At 36.8% G+C, this 18,086-nt stretch overlaps 1 protein-coding gene and 1 long non-coding RNA gene across 5 annotated transcripts in view; one reads left to right on the top strand and one right to left on the bottom strand.

Moving 5' to 3' along the window:
• LOC106083286 (muscle M-line assembly protein unc-89) overlaps nt 1–18,086 on the bottom strand; it is a 106,183-nt gene that overhangs the window by 6,071 nt on the left and 82,026 nt on the right. For 3 of the 4 annotated variants that reach the window (XM_013246214.2, XM_059364581.1, XM_059364583.1), the window contains 3 exons: nt 16,307–16,523; nt 15,741–15,847; nt 9,443–9,605 (listed from right to left, as the gene is read on the bottom strand). In XM_013246214.2, the coding sequence (XP_013101668.2) occupies nt 9,443–9,605; nt 15,741–15,847; nt 16,307–16,523 (487 nt within the window). The other variant, XM_013246212.2, reaches the window with a different exon arrangement.
• On the top strand, nt 14,579–14,822 carry LOC106083288 (uncharacterized). Its single transcript, XR_001220616.1, has 2 exons — nt 14,579–14,635; nt 14,701–14,822. It is a non-coding gene; the product is annotated as an uncharacterized LOC106083288 (long non-coding RNA).

Raw genomic sequence — 18,086 nt, 5'->3', positions numbered from 1 at the left:
TATGATTTGAAATAAGTTTGTAACTGGGTCAAAAAATAATAAACTATGCATAAACCCATCAAAGTTGAAACTACTCGTAATTCACAGACGTAACCTAACTGTCCTGGATAATAGAGTTGTGCACCTTAATAACATTTCAATACCACGTGTTGAAGCTGCTTGTAACTTGGGTTTAACATTTAACTGCAATTTAACCTGGACTAATCACACTATATATCCATGTTGCTGGCAAAATCATATCTGATTGCCACTCTCCTATATGGCTGCGAAGTTTTCTACAACTGTGATTTTGAAGATAATAGCAGACTTATTGTCTGCCATGAAAATATTTCACAATATGCACTTCAAGATTTTAATGTATCCTTTAAAAACTATCTTAATATTGGAAGTCTGATTCTGCTTCCTAAAATGATCAAAACCAAAAAACCTGGATATCTCTTCTGAAATGTGCACGATCTAATAGAGGGTTGAAAATTATACCACCCAGAATAAACTGCCCATACCACCCAGATTAAACGGAGAACCAATTCTTCATTGCTACAATACGTCTTCTGGAACAACCTTCCTTGGAACATTCAACGTATAAGCAACTTTACAACATTCAGAAAAGAGCTCTTTAAATTTTTCCCAATAATATTAATCATTTAAATTGTTTTATTTTTTAAATATTATTTTATTCTACTATAAAATTTATTAATTTTAAAAATATTTAATTTTTAAAATTTCTTATTTTCTTTAAATCCTTTTGTAAATTAGACTTAATTATTGTCTACTCATCTATGAAATCAACCCTGTCATATATAAGAGCATATCTTGTTGTGTTGGTATCACAAGTGTCATTACCATACCCATAGTTATACCTAAATACACTCAGAAAATGGTGAGCAAATAAGTTTAAAAACTTTATTCCAATTAGTTTTCCAATTTTAATCTAATTTGGTTAAATTTTGATTAAAACAAGCAAAAATTGCACGATAAGTTTTACTTATCTGTAATTAGTGGCACATAGTTCATAAACTTGGGTTTGGGAAGTCATTTTACTTAACCAAGTTTCTTTTCAACAAGTTAAATATTGCTACAGCAAACAACGTCTTTATTTACCCAATGTAAACAGGTTGTTATTTTGAGTTCCACATATATTACAAACCTATATTCTTCAAAATTTAATAAATATTCGTTCAATTTGAGTAGTATTGTATACATTTAATTCAAATATAAGTTTTAAACTTAGGTTGAAAGATTTTTTAACAGAGATGATTAAATCCATTAACTTCTCAGTAATACAAGCTTAGACTTAATGCAATTATAAAGGTGTGTTTTAAACAAATTGTTTGTCAGATGTGCTATCATCACCCGATTAAAAATTTAGAATATACAAGCACGTTAGCGACTTCACTTTGTATAGGATAATAGATCCATGTTAGAAACCCAAAATAAAATTCTCTCAGAAACCTTAAAGGTTTATGACTGCTACAAATAGGAATTGAAAAAGCAAATTCAGCCTTTAAAATTTTTTTCTATCTATGGGACAATTTTCATGTTTACCTGCGCTGTGTGTGAACAAAATGCGAGCGACAATTTTTGCTGGTATGTTTGCTAGACGGGGCGCTTCCATACAATGCTGTTAGTGGCAACTATCTGAGGTAATAATAAACAAGCTATTGATCGATTCAGACTATATTAGACGCATATGTTGAAGGTCATGAGAGAAGCTGTTGAACAAAATTTCCTTGTGAGTGCACTAATACACTAACAGCACAGGCAACAGCTGAAAATTACGTAGACAACAACCCGAATACCGTGTCGCACACGAGCTTCGCTCAGTGTGATGAACGTATTTTTGGAACAAAGTCATGGACGCTAATAAGCAAAAACGAAAAAGTGAAAACATGTGATATGAAACTCATAATTCGAATTTAATAAAAAAATCAGTTTTTACCATTGCAAAAAAATGTAAACAATTATGAAATAATCACCGTTTTCTTAGTGCAAATGATGTATGGTGAAAATATTTTTATACAAAGTGAATTTCATCTCTTGTTTCTGTGGAAATAAAGTTTTTCTATCTACTCAGAATAAAATTATAGGAAAAAATTAATATGCGTCAACTGCAGCGATTTTACAGAAAGTGGTTATCATCACTATTGCTAAGAAGACAACACATAGCATTAGATCTAGACTCGTCCTGGTAAGCATTATAATTAAAACAAGTAAAAGCGTGCTAAGTTCGGCTGGGCCGAATCTTATATACCCTCCACCATGGATCGCATTTGTCGAGTTCTTTTCCCGGCATCTCTTCTTAGGCAAAAAAAAAGGTTATAAGAAAAGATTTGCTCTGCTATTAGAGCGAGACCTGGAGACCTGTGTAAAATGTCAGCCAATTCGAATAAGAATTGCGCTCTTTGTGAGCTCAAAAAGTAAAATAAAGAGATCGATTTATATGGGAGCTGTATCGGGCTATAGACCGATTCAGACCATAATAAACACGTATGTTGATGGTCATGAAAGAATCCGTCGTACAAAATTTCAGGCAAATCGGATAATAATTGCGACCTCTATAGGCTCAAGAAGTCAAGATCCCAGATCGGTTTATATGGCAGCTATATCAGGTTATGAACCGACTTGTATTTTATTTGACACAGTTGTTGAAAGTAACAGTAAAAAACGTCTTGCGAAATTTCAGCCAAATCGGATAGGAATTGCGCCCTCTAGAAGCTCAAGAAGTCAAGTCCCCAGATCTGTTTATATGACAGCTATATCAGGTTATGAACCGATTTGAACCATACTTGGCACAGTTGTTGGATATCATAACGAAATACTTCGTGCAAAAATTCATTCAAATTGGATAAGAATTGCGCCCTCTAGAGGCTCAAGAAGTCAAGACCCAAGATCGGTTTATATGACAGCTATATAAGGTTATGGACCGATTTGAACCATACTTGGCACAGTTGTTGGATATCGTAACAAAACACGTCGTGCAAAATTTCATTCCAATCAGATAAGAATTGCGCACTCTAGAGGCTCAAGAAGTCAAGACCACAGATCGGTTTATATGGCAGCTATATCAGGTTATGGACCGATTTGAACCATACTTGGCACAGTTGTTGGATATAATAACGAAACACGTCGTGCAAAATTTCATTCCAATCGGATAAGAATTGCGCTCTCTAGAGGCTCAAGAAGTCAAGACCCAAGATCGGTTTATATGGCAGCTATATCAGGTTATAAACCGATTTGAACCATACTTGGCACAGTTGTTGGATATCATAACGAAATACTTCGTGCAAAAATTCATTCAAATTGGATAAGAATTGCGCCCTCTAGAGGCTCAAGAAGTCAAGACCCAAGATCGGTTTATATGACAGCTATATAAGGTTATGGACCGATTTGAACCATACTTGGCACAGTTGTTGGATATCGTAACAAAACACGTCGTGCAAAATTTCATTCCAGTCGGATAAGAATTGCGCACTCTAGAGGCTCAAGAAGTCAAGACCCCAGATCGGTTTATATGGCAGCTATATCAGGTTATAAACCGATTTGAACCATACTTGGCACAGTTGTTGGATATCATAACAAAACACGTCGTGCAAAATTTCATTCCAATCGGATAAGAATTGCGCACTCTAGAGGCTCAAGAAGTTAAGACCCAAGATCGGTTTATATGGCAGCTATATCAAAACATGGACCGATATGGCCCATTTACAATACCAACCGACCTACACTAATAAGAAGTATTTGTGCAAAATTTCAAGCGGCTAGCTTTACTCCTTCGGAAGTTAGCGTGCTTTCGACAGACAGACGGAGATGGCTAGATCGACATAAAATTTCACGACGATCAAGAATATATATACTTTATGGGGTCTCAGACGAATATTTCGAGTAGTTACAATCAGAATGACGAAATTAGTATACCCCCCATCTTATGGTGGAGGGTATAAAAACAAACATTTATTCTGTTAATTTACTGGTATTTTTATACCCACCACCAATGGATATATATTTTCGACCCTATAAAGAAAATGTACTCTTGATCGTCGTCAAAATCTAAGACCATCTAGCCATGTCCGTCCGTCTGTCTATTGAAATCACGCTACAGTCTTCAAAAATAGAGTTATTGAGCTTAAAATTTGAATAGATTCTTTTTTGTCCATAGGCAGGTTAAGTTCGAAGATGGACTATATCGGACTATATATTGATATAGCACCCGTATAGACCGATCCGTCGATTGTAGGCCCATAAAGGCTGCATGTATTATCCGATTTTGCTGAAATTTGGGACAGTGAGTTGTGTTACGCCCCTCTACATCTTTTTGCAATTTGGCAATGATCGGTCCAGATTTCGATATAGCTGCCAGCAGAGACGTAGCCAGAGGGGTCGTCGGGCCCGAGCCCCCCAAAATGATTTTGTCTAAAGGAAAATTTAAACTAATTGTATTCTAAGCAAAAAATGTCAGTAACATTTTTTAAAATTATTAAATTTTAAATACCCATTTTAGGCAAAGGTCGTCATGTTTTAGAAAATTTGCTGTAGAAACTACAAATATTGTTCGGTGCAAAAACTTTTTTGCATGACTTTAGAGGTCAAAGTTCTGCCAAAGAGACAAGTGCTAAGTTCGGCCGTGGCGAACTGCCATATAAACCGATCTTGGATCTTGACTTCTTGAGCCTCTAGAGGGCGCAATTCTCATCCGATTTGGCTGAAATTTTCGATGATGTGTTTTGTTATGACTTCCAACAACTATGCTAACCCGATATAGCTGCAATATAAACCGATGTGGCATCTTGATTTCTTGAGCCTCTAGAGGGCGCAATTCTCATCCGATTTGGCAGGAATTTTGAACAACGGCTTCTCTCATGACCTTCAACATTCGTGTCTAATATGGTCTGAATCGATCTATTGCTTGATACAGCTCCCATATAAACCGATCTTCCGATTTTGCTTCTTGAGCCCCTATAAGGCGCAATTCTTATCCGAATGGACTATAACCTGATATAGCTCCAATAGCAAAATCAGGTTTTTTGTTTGCCTAAAAAAAATACCGCGCATGGAACTCGACAAATGCGATCCATGGTGGAGGGTATATAAGATTCGGCCCGGCCCAACTTAGCACGCTCTTACTTGTTTTTATTTATCACAATATTGTTATACCCTAAACCACCACTGTGGTACAGGCCATAGTCTTTAAATAATTTAGCACTAGATGATTTATTTGTCGTTCCAACGTATGCAAAATTTCATAAAAATCGGATCAGATTTAGATATAGCTCCCATATATATCTTTCATCCGATATTGCCTTTTAAGGCTGTAGTCGCTACAATTTTGGTTCGAACTTTACAAAATTTTGCATGGCATGCTTTATTTGACGTCTCAATACGTTTGCAAAATTTCATAAAAATCGGATCAGATTTGGAAATAGCTCCCATATATATCTTTAATCCGATATGGGCTTTTAAGGCTGTAGTAGCCACAATATTGTTTCGATCTTTACAAAATTTAGCACGAGATGTTTTATTTGACGTCCCAACACGTGTGCAAAATTTCATTAAAATTGAATCACACAAGGTATAGCTCCCATATAAATATTTTATCCGATATGGCCCTTTAAGGCTGTAGTCTTTAGAAAATCTTATTAGGTTCTAATCAGGGATTCGGAGAGGAGCGGAGCAGACCTATTTTTGCCGGAGCGGGAGCAACATTTTTTGAACCCGGAGCGCTCTGCTCCGACAAAAAAAAAAAAAACCCTTTAAAATACAAATTTTTTGGTTTACGAATTTGATATTCTGGTGAATTAAAACAAAAATTTCCAAATATTACATTAACGCGAGATAAGTTTAGAGTTAACTTTCGTCAAATCGTTATCATCAGCATATTCGAGAACAGATTTTCACCAATTTTAAAAAATTTCGTCTTAGTCAAAACAAATGAAAACGAGTTAGGCGCGGTTGGGCCGAATATTGTATACCATCCACCATTGATCATCGCATTTGTCAAGTTCTTCTTATAGGCAGAATATAAAAAGGATCAAGCAATCAACACCATGAAATTTTATGTCCACCACCACAGGAAAGGAGGTATATTCATTTAGTCATTCCGTTTAGAACACATTGAAATACCCATATATACTCTGGATTGCGCATGATTCTAAGATAATTTAACCATGTCTGTGTGTCTGTCCATCTGTATGTCCGTCTGTTGTAATCACGCTACAGCCTTCAAAAATTGAGATATTGAGCTAAAGCAGGTTAAGTTCTTCAAAGAGTAAAATCGGATCATAATTAGATACAGCTACCATATAGACCGATCTCTCACTTGAGGATCTGAAGCCCATAAATGCCGCATTTATAATCCGAGTTGTGCTAAGACCCCCGATTTCCGAACCAAAAATGGACCGATGATTTCCTTGAAATTTTAAACTTTATATGGTGGTGGGTATCCAAACTTTGGCACGGCTGAACTTAATGCGTTTTTACTTTTTTCTTTTAAATATGGTTAGGAATTGCTTCCGGTATATGCTTAAGAGGAAAAGTCGAATTCAGACTATACTTGGCACGGATGTTGGAGTAATCACTGTGCAAAATTTCGGTCAAATCAAATAATAATGGCGTCTTCTACAAGCTTAGGGATTACAATCGGAAGGTCGGATTATTAGAAAGTGGAGGAGAAATTAGGCAAAATTTCACCCAAAATGGATAAGAATTGCGCCCTCCAGGGGCTCAAGAAGTACAATCAGGAGATCGGTTTATATGGGGTCTATAAACAGTTATGGACCGATAGAGATTAGAAACCGTTTTGCAAAATTTCAGACAAATCGGATAAGAATTACTTCCTCTGGAGGCCCCAGAAATCAATTCAGGAGATCGATTTATATGGGAGCTTTATAAGGACATAGCCCGATATAGAAGGCGATCAAGAATACATATAATCGGAATTGAATATCGATTGATGTTGTAAACGTAATGACAAAATTAATATATCACTTCATAGTGCGTGGTGTGTACAAGAAGAATTTTGAAAAATAAATAGTCAATTCAAAAGCAAAGAAGCGGGAGCGGAGCGGAAAAAAGTTACCCCCTCCGGGTCCCTGGTTTTAATCAAAAGCTGTGTTTTATTTTAGTACTATATAGTGCAGTGCAATGCAATTTGTATGAAAATGACATTTATCCAGGACAACGAAGTTCTGGATAAATTACCAGTGCAGGCTTATGTAGAACATATGTTGTCAGGATTGCTATGACATGTTTTTCACATATAAGTGTGACACTTGCCACTTGCAGAAATACCTCTATTGTGAATGGAAAAATAAAATTAAAATAAATTATATACACAATTGCATGCACAAATCTTGATATATTTTATTTGACTGCTATGCCCATACATGTTTGCAAAATTTAGTTTTAAAATTTACAAATATTTGCACCTTTCTCCTTGCATTGTTTCGACAGGTTGGCAAATGGCTTTACCACTTCATAACAAACAAAAATATTTGCACTGCAAACTTTTAAGCGTTTTATTTTTGCCCTTCACGGCTTATCTATCAGTACTAAAATAAAACACAGCAAATATTTCAATAGGTATGCAAAAAAGTCACTAGATTTCAACATAGGTTTCATGTATTAAATGTAAGTATAGTCAGTGGTGTAGGGTACTATATAGTCGGCCCCGCCCGACTTTTGCCTTTCCTCACTGGTTCAATTATCAAACTGTTGAAGGCGAATAAGTTACAGAGAACCACGAAATGTGAAATTTGCCTTCGACTTCGACTGCTGTCGATTTTCGCCTTCGACAAAGGGAATAAGGGTGAATAATAATCGATATTCAGACAACCATTAAATTGCGATAGTATCGATAGTGTCACCGGTATTTTGCCAGCTCTGATGTCAATAGTGGCATGGGGTGGTCTAGAACCACACCCTAATTTCAACCTAACCTAAACTATTTGTCTAGGTGTGATACACCAATCTGGCCTTTATTTGATGTATGTGTATTAGATGTCGTTAGTGTACTTAACACAACGAATTTCAGCCAAATTGGATCAAAATTCTAGGGGCTTATCAGGAGATCGATTGACACTAAAAAAAAATCGATTATAGATAATTTTTTGATAAAACAGCAATCGATTTCTACTGTTTGTAGATAGTAAAGAGTAGCAAGTAGCTTACACATGTCATTAATTCCTTTCCTTTTCATTTTAAGCGTGTAGCGTCCATTTCTCTTAATTTTTAACAATTAGATAATTTTTTATGTACCATCAAATCTATTTCTCTGGGTATACTTTTCTAATGTAAAATAATGTATTTGTGGAAACAACAAAGTATGTTGTTTCCACAAATAAGTAGACTTCTCTAGGCATGATTCTAAGCGTATCAAGCGTATCTACCGTATCAAGCGGAAATCCTTGCAGTTAAAGAAGTGATGGAATGGCTATGATATAAAGTCATAATGACGAACATCTCATTCTCTCAAGGAGTTGCTGAACAGTTCAAAATTCACCTGTTCTGGGTGCCGGGCCAAAGAGATATTCCAGGAATTTGTAGAGCGGACGAGCTTGCGAGACTGGGAACTACCTTATACATTTCAGGGGAATTGGAATCTATGGATATGCCTCTAGCGACTATAAGCTAAATCTTCAGGATTGGGTAGAAGGAATGACTGATGGTCACAACGTGCGGGTTGTGAACACTCCAAAATTATGTGGCCCAATCTAGACTTTAAATGGTTTACTTTACACTTTGCTGTCACTAGCAAGAAAAGACGTCTCAATCATTGTCTTCGTCATAACAGGTCACTGTTTGATCGGAAAAGACTCCCGCAAAAGTTGTGGGGCACCAAGAATGAGGACACTATAAGACATCTACTATGGGGCTGTCCCGCTCTGGCCGGCAGAAGGATTTCTACATTCATTTCTTTGAGACTTGTTTGAATTAGAGGATGAAAACATTCGAAAATTGTGGGGCTTTTTAAAGCAATCTGAATGTTTCAACGGTAGGAACCACAAGGCATCATCATTCTCCTGTTCTTGTGCTACCACAATGGATGAATACGCGGACTGTCACTCAAACCTTACTATGATGTCATTCAAAAGTTGAAATTATTAATTTAATACCACGAATGCTACGGTAGCGCAGAGGTTGGCATGTGCACCTATGACGCTGAACGTCAAATTTCTCTAGTTGTATCAAAGGTTGTTCTTATCGACATCAAGTTCGAAAACGCAATACAATATCTAATCGATAGCTATTATTATTAAGCTAATATCACCAATTACAGGCCTAGAGCACAATTAACACAAACAAATTAATCGAAATAAATGTGTGAATATTGGTCCCAAGTTTTAGCATTCGAATAAACATGTAACATAGTTTAAATTACTGTGTAGGGGCTAAGAGAAGAGGGTTTTGTTTTTTTCTTTGCAGCCAATGCCACAGGTCTTATACTTACGGGTGTGGGTGGAGCTGGTGCACGGCGTTTTTTACGCGGCGTCGACTTTGAGAGCGTCGATGAGGAGCCGCCAATCATACTTCTCATGGTGTTGGTATCGTCATTGTCATCATCCATGTCCGATTCGAATGGGTTCGTGCTAGCCATACTGCTCTGGGATGATCTAAAGGCGATACATACCAGAAGGTATGAAATAAAAAAAAGAATATCAACAATTAGCATCTTCACTATAATTTATGCGAGGTTTTGCAGAGTTTAGAGCTATTCTATTGTTTAGTGTTTGCCGTATGCGAATCAACTGAACTCAGGTGGGCAAACTCGGGCAAGAGGAGAGTTCCGATCGATTCACATCGACAAATTGCCACTAAGCATTAGTCGATATTGATAATACAAAGTGAACATATGAACAAACCAACGAACACATATAATAAAGATATAATACCGACAAATCAATAACAATAATAGATGATATTCCAAACGGCTAGGTGTTATATTGTTTGAACATTAGAGTGTCTAACGTAAGGTCTTTGAGAGGAGAAAATGAATCTGATGTGCACTTTAAGAGGAATGTGTTTGGGAGATTGCTAATGTGGAACTAGAAGTCAGAAATTACTTATACAGCCAAGCGCACTAGTCTTCCTTTTATGACAACCAATGTGTCTACCGAATTTTCACGGTTTATATTTATCTATAGATCCCATATATACATACATATGTATCGTATGATTATCACGTTTAAAATGGCCTATGTGTGGTGTGCGCCAGAGATTTGCAGCGTTCGATCGCTACTCTTGCCACAACGCAAAAAAACTAGTAAAAAATATGCCGTGTAAGAACGGGTAGAGATATCCCTTTGAAATGGGTAGAATTTCAAGGTCCTAGCTGGTCCGAGCGCCTCTTGGCAGGCCTCTAAAGTTGGTCACCACGGCATTTCGAAAAATTGTTCGGCCTGCCAAATCTTCTTTTGTGGTCCGATTTTTGTTGTATAGTGCTCAAGAATCGCTACAAAAAAGTGTGCTTAAGCTGTACAATATCTAACTGTGCAACGCATAATTTTTTGGCTGACGAGCACACTGTGCGCCCTTTTGATGGCGTTATCGTCTGCACAATTATGAAGCGATTTGTTCGATATTAGGTTATACGTTCTCGTGTATGATTTAAATAATTTTTCCATAAATTGGACAGAATACCTGTTCATTGGATTGGAGCCATTTTCTTTGGATTAATTTTAGAAAACTGGACAAATGAAACATCTTGCGCATAGACGTATACCGTAAAATCGTGACCGAATTTGAAACGGTGGGTTATTTTGGACTCCTCAACATAATTGCCCAATAAATCCTAAATCGGACTATATTTGGATTTCTACATGCAAAGATCTATGGTTGCCCTAATGCTATCTTGTTCCATACGCCATTTAAGACTTTTTTTAAGTTAGGATCAGCTTTAAGGTACGTACTTTCAGAATTGTCAAAAAATGTATGAAGTATCTCCCTTAGTTTTCGAAATATTTAGAGGTAAGTTTTATTCTATCCACTTAACAGAAAAAAATGTAACAAAATTACCAATTTATTTAAAAATGTAATTTAAAGTAATAATAAAACAACATTTGGTAGAATGGACAATGTCAGAAGGCACTTTAGTTTTTAAAGTCTTAATTTGATACCTACCATACGGGTTTTACAATGAAAAGGGGAAATAACATGCTTTTGATTCTTGGAAAGAAGTCTCATAGAATGAAAGTTTTTTTGATTTACCGAATGGAAACCATTATGAGAGCCATAAAATTGCAATAACAAGAAACAGTACTGCAATTACATATTTCTGCCTTCTTCTTCCGAAAATATGAGAAATCAATGGACACTCTAATATACAAGAAATCGATTGCATGCATTCAATTAACGGCATATTATTGAGTTTTTATCAAAGACAGATCTTCCAAAGAGAACGTTTTCTAGGCGGTATGTAACATGGTCCCAATGCAATATGAGATAAGACCCCAATGCAATATGAGATAAGACCCCAATGCAATAAAGCAAAAAAACCCAAAAATGGGATTTTATTTCATAATGAAATGAGCCCGCAAAAATAAAAATGAAATAAGGCCGCAACGAAATGAAGAACTCCCCAATCTAAAATGAAATATGGCCCGCAAATTTGGGCATTATTTCATATGAAATAAAGTCTAATTTAGAAATGAAATAATGCCCCAATAGGTGGCCGATTGACTAATGTCCGGTAAATCTTTCGAAATATGCTGATCTCTCTGTTTTAGTTTAAATGTTTGTGGAACGAAAGAAAGCCTCAAAATTTAGGCCTTATTTCCTATGAAACAAGCCCTTACGAAATAAAGCCTCAATAAACGAAATAAAGCCCCAATTTCCCAAGATTCGGCCAGGCCGAACTTAGCATGCTTTTACTTGATACTTCTAACAACTGTGTCAAGTGCGGTTCAAATAGGTCTATAACCTGATATAGCTCCCATATAAACCAATTTCCTGATTTGAACCCCTGGAAGCCACAATTTTCATCCGATTAGGTCTAAATTTTGCACATAATGTTCTCCTATGACTTCTTACAACTGTGCTAAGTAAGGTTCAAATCGGTATATAAAATGATTTAGCTCCCATATAAACCGATCTCCGGATTTGACTTCTTGAGCCCTTGGAAGCCGCAATTTTTGCCTGATGTGGCTGAAGTTTTGCATGTAGGGCTTTGTTATGACTTCCAACAACTGTGTTAAGTACGGTTTGAATCGGTCTATAACCTGATATAGCTTCCATATAAACCGATCTCCTGATTTGACTTCTTGAGCTCTCACAAACCGTAATTTTTGTCCGATTTGGCATAAATTTTGCATGCAGTGTTCTGATACGACAACAACTGTGCCAAATATCGCCCAAATCAGTCTACAACCTGATATAGCTCCTATGTAAAGCGGTCTCTCGATCATCCTTGTTGGGCTCCTAGAAGCTTTAATGTTTGCTGGTTTGACAGATATTTGGTATGTAGAATAAAATTACGCCGTTCAACTAAATTTATTTTGTATAAATTTTTTGCAGAATCCATGGTGGTGGGTTCCCAAGATTCGGCCCTGCCGAACTTATCACTCTTTTACTTATTAGGATAAAGAGATAACGCATACATATGTTTTATCCATTTTTAGTTTTTAATGCAGCGACAATACAGCGACGAAGTTATATAATTTTGACCTACAGTATATTAAGTATGAAAACACACTTGTTTGTCAAAGAAAACACACCTATTATAACAGATAAAATTGCAAATTAGCCCATGAACATTCCATTGGTGTCCGATTCAAGTTTTAGCTCAATGATAGAGAACCTCCGTTTTATTGTCGATTGCTAATTGTGTAGCGTGGTGCAACACCTATTTGGGGAGACGTTTTTCTACATGTCTTCTATGCATAGCATAGTTTCTCACAAATATAGCCAGCATTAGCAGGGGGAAGCTGCGGCTGAAAAAATTTTTCTGATGTTCTCCCCAGAAGTTCAGCGCCTAGCCAGACATGCTGACATCTGTGCTACGGTGCACCGTAGTGGTCTCCACCACAACGCGGAGGTCTCCTTATAGCAGGTAGTTTCTTTAAAATAAAATGAATGCGCTACGTTCTAATTTGTCTAATTCTACTTCCAATTTAGTTTATTTCAAATGAATAAACTAAAAGCGATGTTAATACCAGATTGCATAATTAAAACTTCATAAAGTGGTTAATGCTCTGCGAAAACATATCGCTTTGGGAAATATGGTTATCAAATGGAAGGTATTTAAAAGTAGCGTACAAATCTGACATAAAAATTGTATTCCTTGATATATGAGGGTCTCCCCAACCCCAAAACCCCCCAGCAAGACTTGTTTACCGATTGGGGCGTTATGAGACTCAAATGAAAGGTATTTGGGAGTTAAGTACAAATATGAAAAATTGGGTCCAAGTACCAAGGAGGCCGCCTCAGGCCCAAACCGTCGCAAAAGTAGCGCCCAAAATCAAAAGTGGACCGATCGGGACAATATGAGACTTAAATGTCATGAGAGAAGCCGTTGTACAAAATTTCAGCCAAATCGGATATTAATTGCGACCTCTAGAGGTTCAAAAGTCAGGATCCCAGATCGGTTAATATGGCAGCTTTAAAACTGTATTTAGCATAGTTGTGCTAAAAAAACATCTTATGCAAAATTTCACTCAAATCGAAAGAGAATTGCGCCCTCTAGAGGCTGAAGAAGTCAAGACCCCAGATCGGTTTATATGACAGCATTATCAGGGTTTCGGGCGATTTGAACCACAGTTAACACGGTTTTTGAAAATCATAACAAAACACCTGATGCAAAATTTCAGCCAAATCGGATGAGAATTGCGCCCTCTAGCGGCTCAAGAAGTCAAGATCCAAGATCGGTTTATATGGCAGCTATATCAAAACATGGTCCGATATGGCCCAGGTACAATCCCAAACGACCTACACTAATAGAAGTATTTGTGCAAAATTTCAAGCGGCTAGCTTTAATCCTTCGAAAGTAAGCGTGCTTTCGACAGACAGACGGACGGACATGATCGACTTAAAATGACATGGCGATCAAGAATATATAGACTTTGTGGGGTCTCAGAGGAATACTTCGAGGAGTTACAAATAGAATGGCGAAATTAGTATACTCCCGTCCTATGGTGGAGGGTATAAAAACCGCATAAATCGTAGTGGAAACGGGGTTTGGATATTATCTCATATCAAGTGGATGTTGGCTCTAGTGGAAACATGGTTTAAATGCCAATATGTTCCGTTTATAAGGTCTAAATTAGTTCTGATTTTTCATTCGTATTAGGCCTTATGCCTGTAAGGAGGTGTAAGGTAAACAGGCCTTCGGATTTCTCTCTATTTGTTATTTTTCATAGCGCGCCATAACACATACCCTTCTATTTCCTAAAGTAAGTTGTAATATGTGTACACATTGCCTTTCACTTCCTTAAATCGGGTGTATATAATGACATGATGCAATTTGAGGTTGTTTTGCGTCATATGAGCAACAAGGGAACAAATAACAACAACATATACCGTATGTAAGAAAAAACAGAATATTTCGTCATCTAAGACAAATAAATGCCATCCCTTCAGTTTAACTCTAAACCTCGTGCATCGTGGACGCTATTTTTAACAAATGACGGCAAGCTTGCATAAAATAAAAGTAAGTTTTTTCATTTAATTTATAAAAATCTTTTGTGTTGTTGGCTATATTTATACTAAATTCAGATTTGATGAACAAGGCGATAGAATTAAATCTTGCAATAATTTGTCATCACTGGAGCACTTTCGTCAATAAAAATGTATTTCAAGGAGATGAATAAAATCGTAACAAAGTATTTATAATTTAATTAATTACTTTTCAATAAAATCGTTTTGGAAGGGTTTATTTTCCAGTAATTATATAGCGGTTCTGACGTACATGCCTGTAGAATGAAGGGTGTTGAAATCTACGATAAGGGAAGATGTAATGTGCTGAGCAGGCCTCTGGAACGTCTAGACATGCTTGAAAATAGGCCTTCTATGCACATGAACTCCGCCGCTGGGACAGTCGAAATATTAAATTGTGTTTGTATGGGGGCCAGTAAACCCGTACGATCAGCTAAGTGAAGTAGCTTTGTAGTATAACAATAATACGTCAAACGAACGAAGTCAGACGAGTGCCTTTTTTCACCCGTGGGCACAGGAAATGATGTGCGGTTGTGTGTTGGTGCCCATCCACAGTCTATAACCCAAAATAGCTATCATATAAACCGATCTACAATTTTACTTCTGGACCATTTGGAGCATTTCTTACTTAACGTTCCGTATGGCATTTACAATTTTAGGTAGCATAACGCGCTTTCTCTTGTCAAATTTGTGTTAAGTTCTAAGAGTTACAACAAAATACGTACAAAAAATTAAATTTTGAATAAACTTAGCGCCAAGCTTTAATGCGAAAAGTACCCGTTTTCATAAAGTAAGACACTCTCATGTTCCTTATAATGTATGTATGTGTGAGTACGAGTATGTGCAGTACACTCTGTCAATATTAGAAACGATAAGGGGCAGGGGTGATTCGATTCGATTCGATTACAAAGAGTGCCTAGACCACAAACAACATTGGACATAAGATGCGTACACTTTACCCCGACTATTCAATCCTTGTTCTTTTGTCGTGGATTTGCACTCACCCCCTCCTCATAGTTATCGTAGTTGGACTATATGCACCTCCACCTATATAAGTGCTACGCAATGGCTGTGGCGTGACCGACCCACCGTACACATACCTTCTTGGTTGCACCTGGGGTTTCTGTTGATGATGGAAACGTGGATAGGCTCTTGGTACTTGAATGGTGCTGCGGTAATCATCGTTGCGATTGAGGCCAATACGATCCTATAAGAAAAATATGTTGAAGCAATTGAACTCTACGGATGTTGAAAGTTTATTGTCCGTAACCCCGATCGCAAATTTCTTAATTACCCAAGACGGCTATTTCAAGCTTTGCAATTTTTCAATTTGAAATCGACATGAGTGTTTTTTTTGCAAATTTGCGATTGGGTTTAAAAAATATGTGAATTTATGCATATATATTGGGTTGCCCAAAAAGTAATTGCGGATTTTTCATATAGTCGGCGTTGACAAATTTTTTCACAGCTTGTGACTCTGTAATTGCATTCTTTCTTCTGTCAGTTATCAGCTGTTACTTTTAGCTTGCTTTAGAAAAAAAGTGTAAAAAAAGTATATTTGATTAAAGTTCATTCTAAGTTTAATTAAAAATGCATTTACTTTCTTTTAAAAAATCCGCAATTACTTTTTGGGCAACCAAATAGATATCCATGAATTAGCTCTTACATTGGATGGTAAATTCTGAAGGGAACTTCTGTAACCAGCATTTCTTTGAAAGCTGTCACCATTTATGGATGATGTATTGCTGGCGCGTAAGCGATGATCAAAAGAATTCCAACCGTTGTCAATAACATACTCTCTGCGCAAAGGTGGAGGACTCTCAGATGTTTTGTTGATGCCCAAAGTTGAAGATTTCTTTTTCAAACGAAATGGTTTAAAAGCCCTGAAAGTAAAAAAGTTAAAATACGATTGAATATTTATTTAAAAGGGTACTTTTTTAAGAGCTATAGGAAAGTTTTTCAAAAAAAAAAAACAAAAATGAGCTACGTTGCAAAATAAAAAAAGCGCGCCATGAACATTCTACCCAGAGCACGCATTTTGATAATAAAATTCAATAATTTTCAAGCGTTGTTCGTTTGTAAGAAGATTCATGGTTAAATTATGGACCAAACTGAAGATGATTGACAGTGAAACAATAGCAACAATAATAGCCAAAAAACACAATTTATATGTACATAGCAATACAAAAACAAGTACGGTACGAACTTCATTGGAATTTTTCAATTTTGAAGAATTATACTTTGGAAAAATATATGCCTTAGCAGAGCGAGATCCTTCTGTATAGAGACTTACTCTTGTATAAAGGGGTTGCAGTCGAGACAGACGATCCTTACAAATCATCGCCTCGATATATGTATGCCGCTATGAACCTCTTACGAGTTTTCAATACACTGTTTAATGGGAGGAAAATTTTTTGCATCGCATGAATTGTTTTCCTTGCTTTTGGAATAAAAATAACCACTGCGTCCCATACCACAGTTATACGAGGTTTGTTCAAAAAGTTTTGTGGTTTTTGAATTTTTGTATTCGATTTTGAATTTTATTTTTCAGTTATGTTGGCAGTCATACCCCTTACATATCATCACCCCCACCATAAGATGGGGGGTATACTAATTTCGTCATTCTGATTGTAACTACTCGAAATATTCGTCTGAGACCCCATAAAGTATATATATTCTTGATCGTCGTTAAATTTTATGTCGATCTAGCCATGTCCGTCCGTCTGTCCGTCCTTCCGTCTGTCTGTCGAAAGCACGCTAACTTCCGAAGGAGCAAAGCTAGCCGCTTGAAATTTTGCACAAATACTTCTTATTAGTGTAGGTCGGTTGGTATTGTAAATGGGCCATATCGGTCCATGTTTTGATATAGCTGCCATATAAACCGATCTTGGGTCTTGACTTCTTGAGCCTCTAGAGTGCGCAATTCTTATCCGATTGGAATGAAATTTTGCACGACGTGTTTTGTTATGATATCCAACAACTGTGCCAAGTATGGTTCAAATCGGTTTATAACCTGATATAGCTGCCATATAAACCGATCTTGGGTCTTGATTTCTTGAGCCTCTAGAGTGCGCAATTCTTATCCGATTGGAATGAAATTTTGCACGACGTGTTTTGTTACGATATCCAACAACTGTGCCAAGTATGGTTCAAATCGGTCCATAACCTTATATAGCTGTCATATAAACCGATCTTGGGTCTTGACTTCTTGAGCCTCTAGAGAGCGCAATTCTTATCCAATTTGAATGAATTTTTGCACGAAGTATTTCGTTATGATATCCAACAACTGTGCCAAGTATGGTTCAAATCGGTTCATAACCTGATATAGCTGTCATATAAACAGATCTGGGGACTTGACTTCTTGAGCTTCTAGAGGGCGCAATTCCTATCCGATTTGGCTGAAATTTCGCAAGACGTTTTTTATTGTTACTTTCAACAACTGTGTC

This window comes from Stomoxys calcitrans, chromosome 3 (assembly GCF_963082655.1).
Source record: "Stomoxys calcitrans chromosome 3, idStoCalc2.1, whole genome shotgun sequence".
Classification (NCBI taxonomy): domain Eukaryota; kingdom Metazoa; phylum Arthropoda; class Insecta; order Diptera; family Muscidae; genus Stomoxys; species Stomoxys calcitrans.
This window is presented reverse-complemented; position numbering and strand designations above follow the sequence as displayed.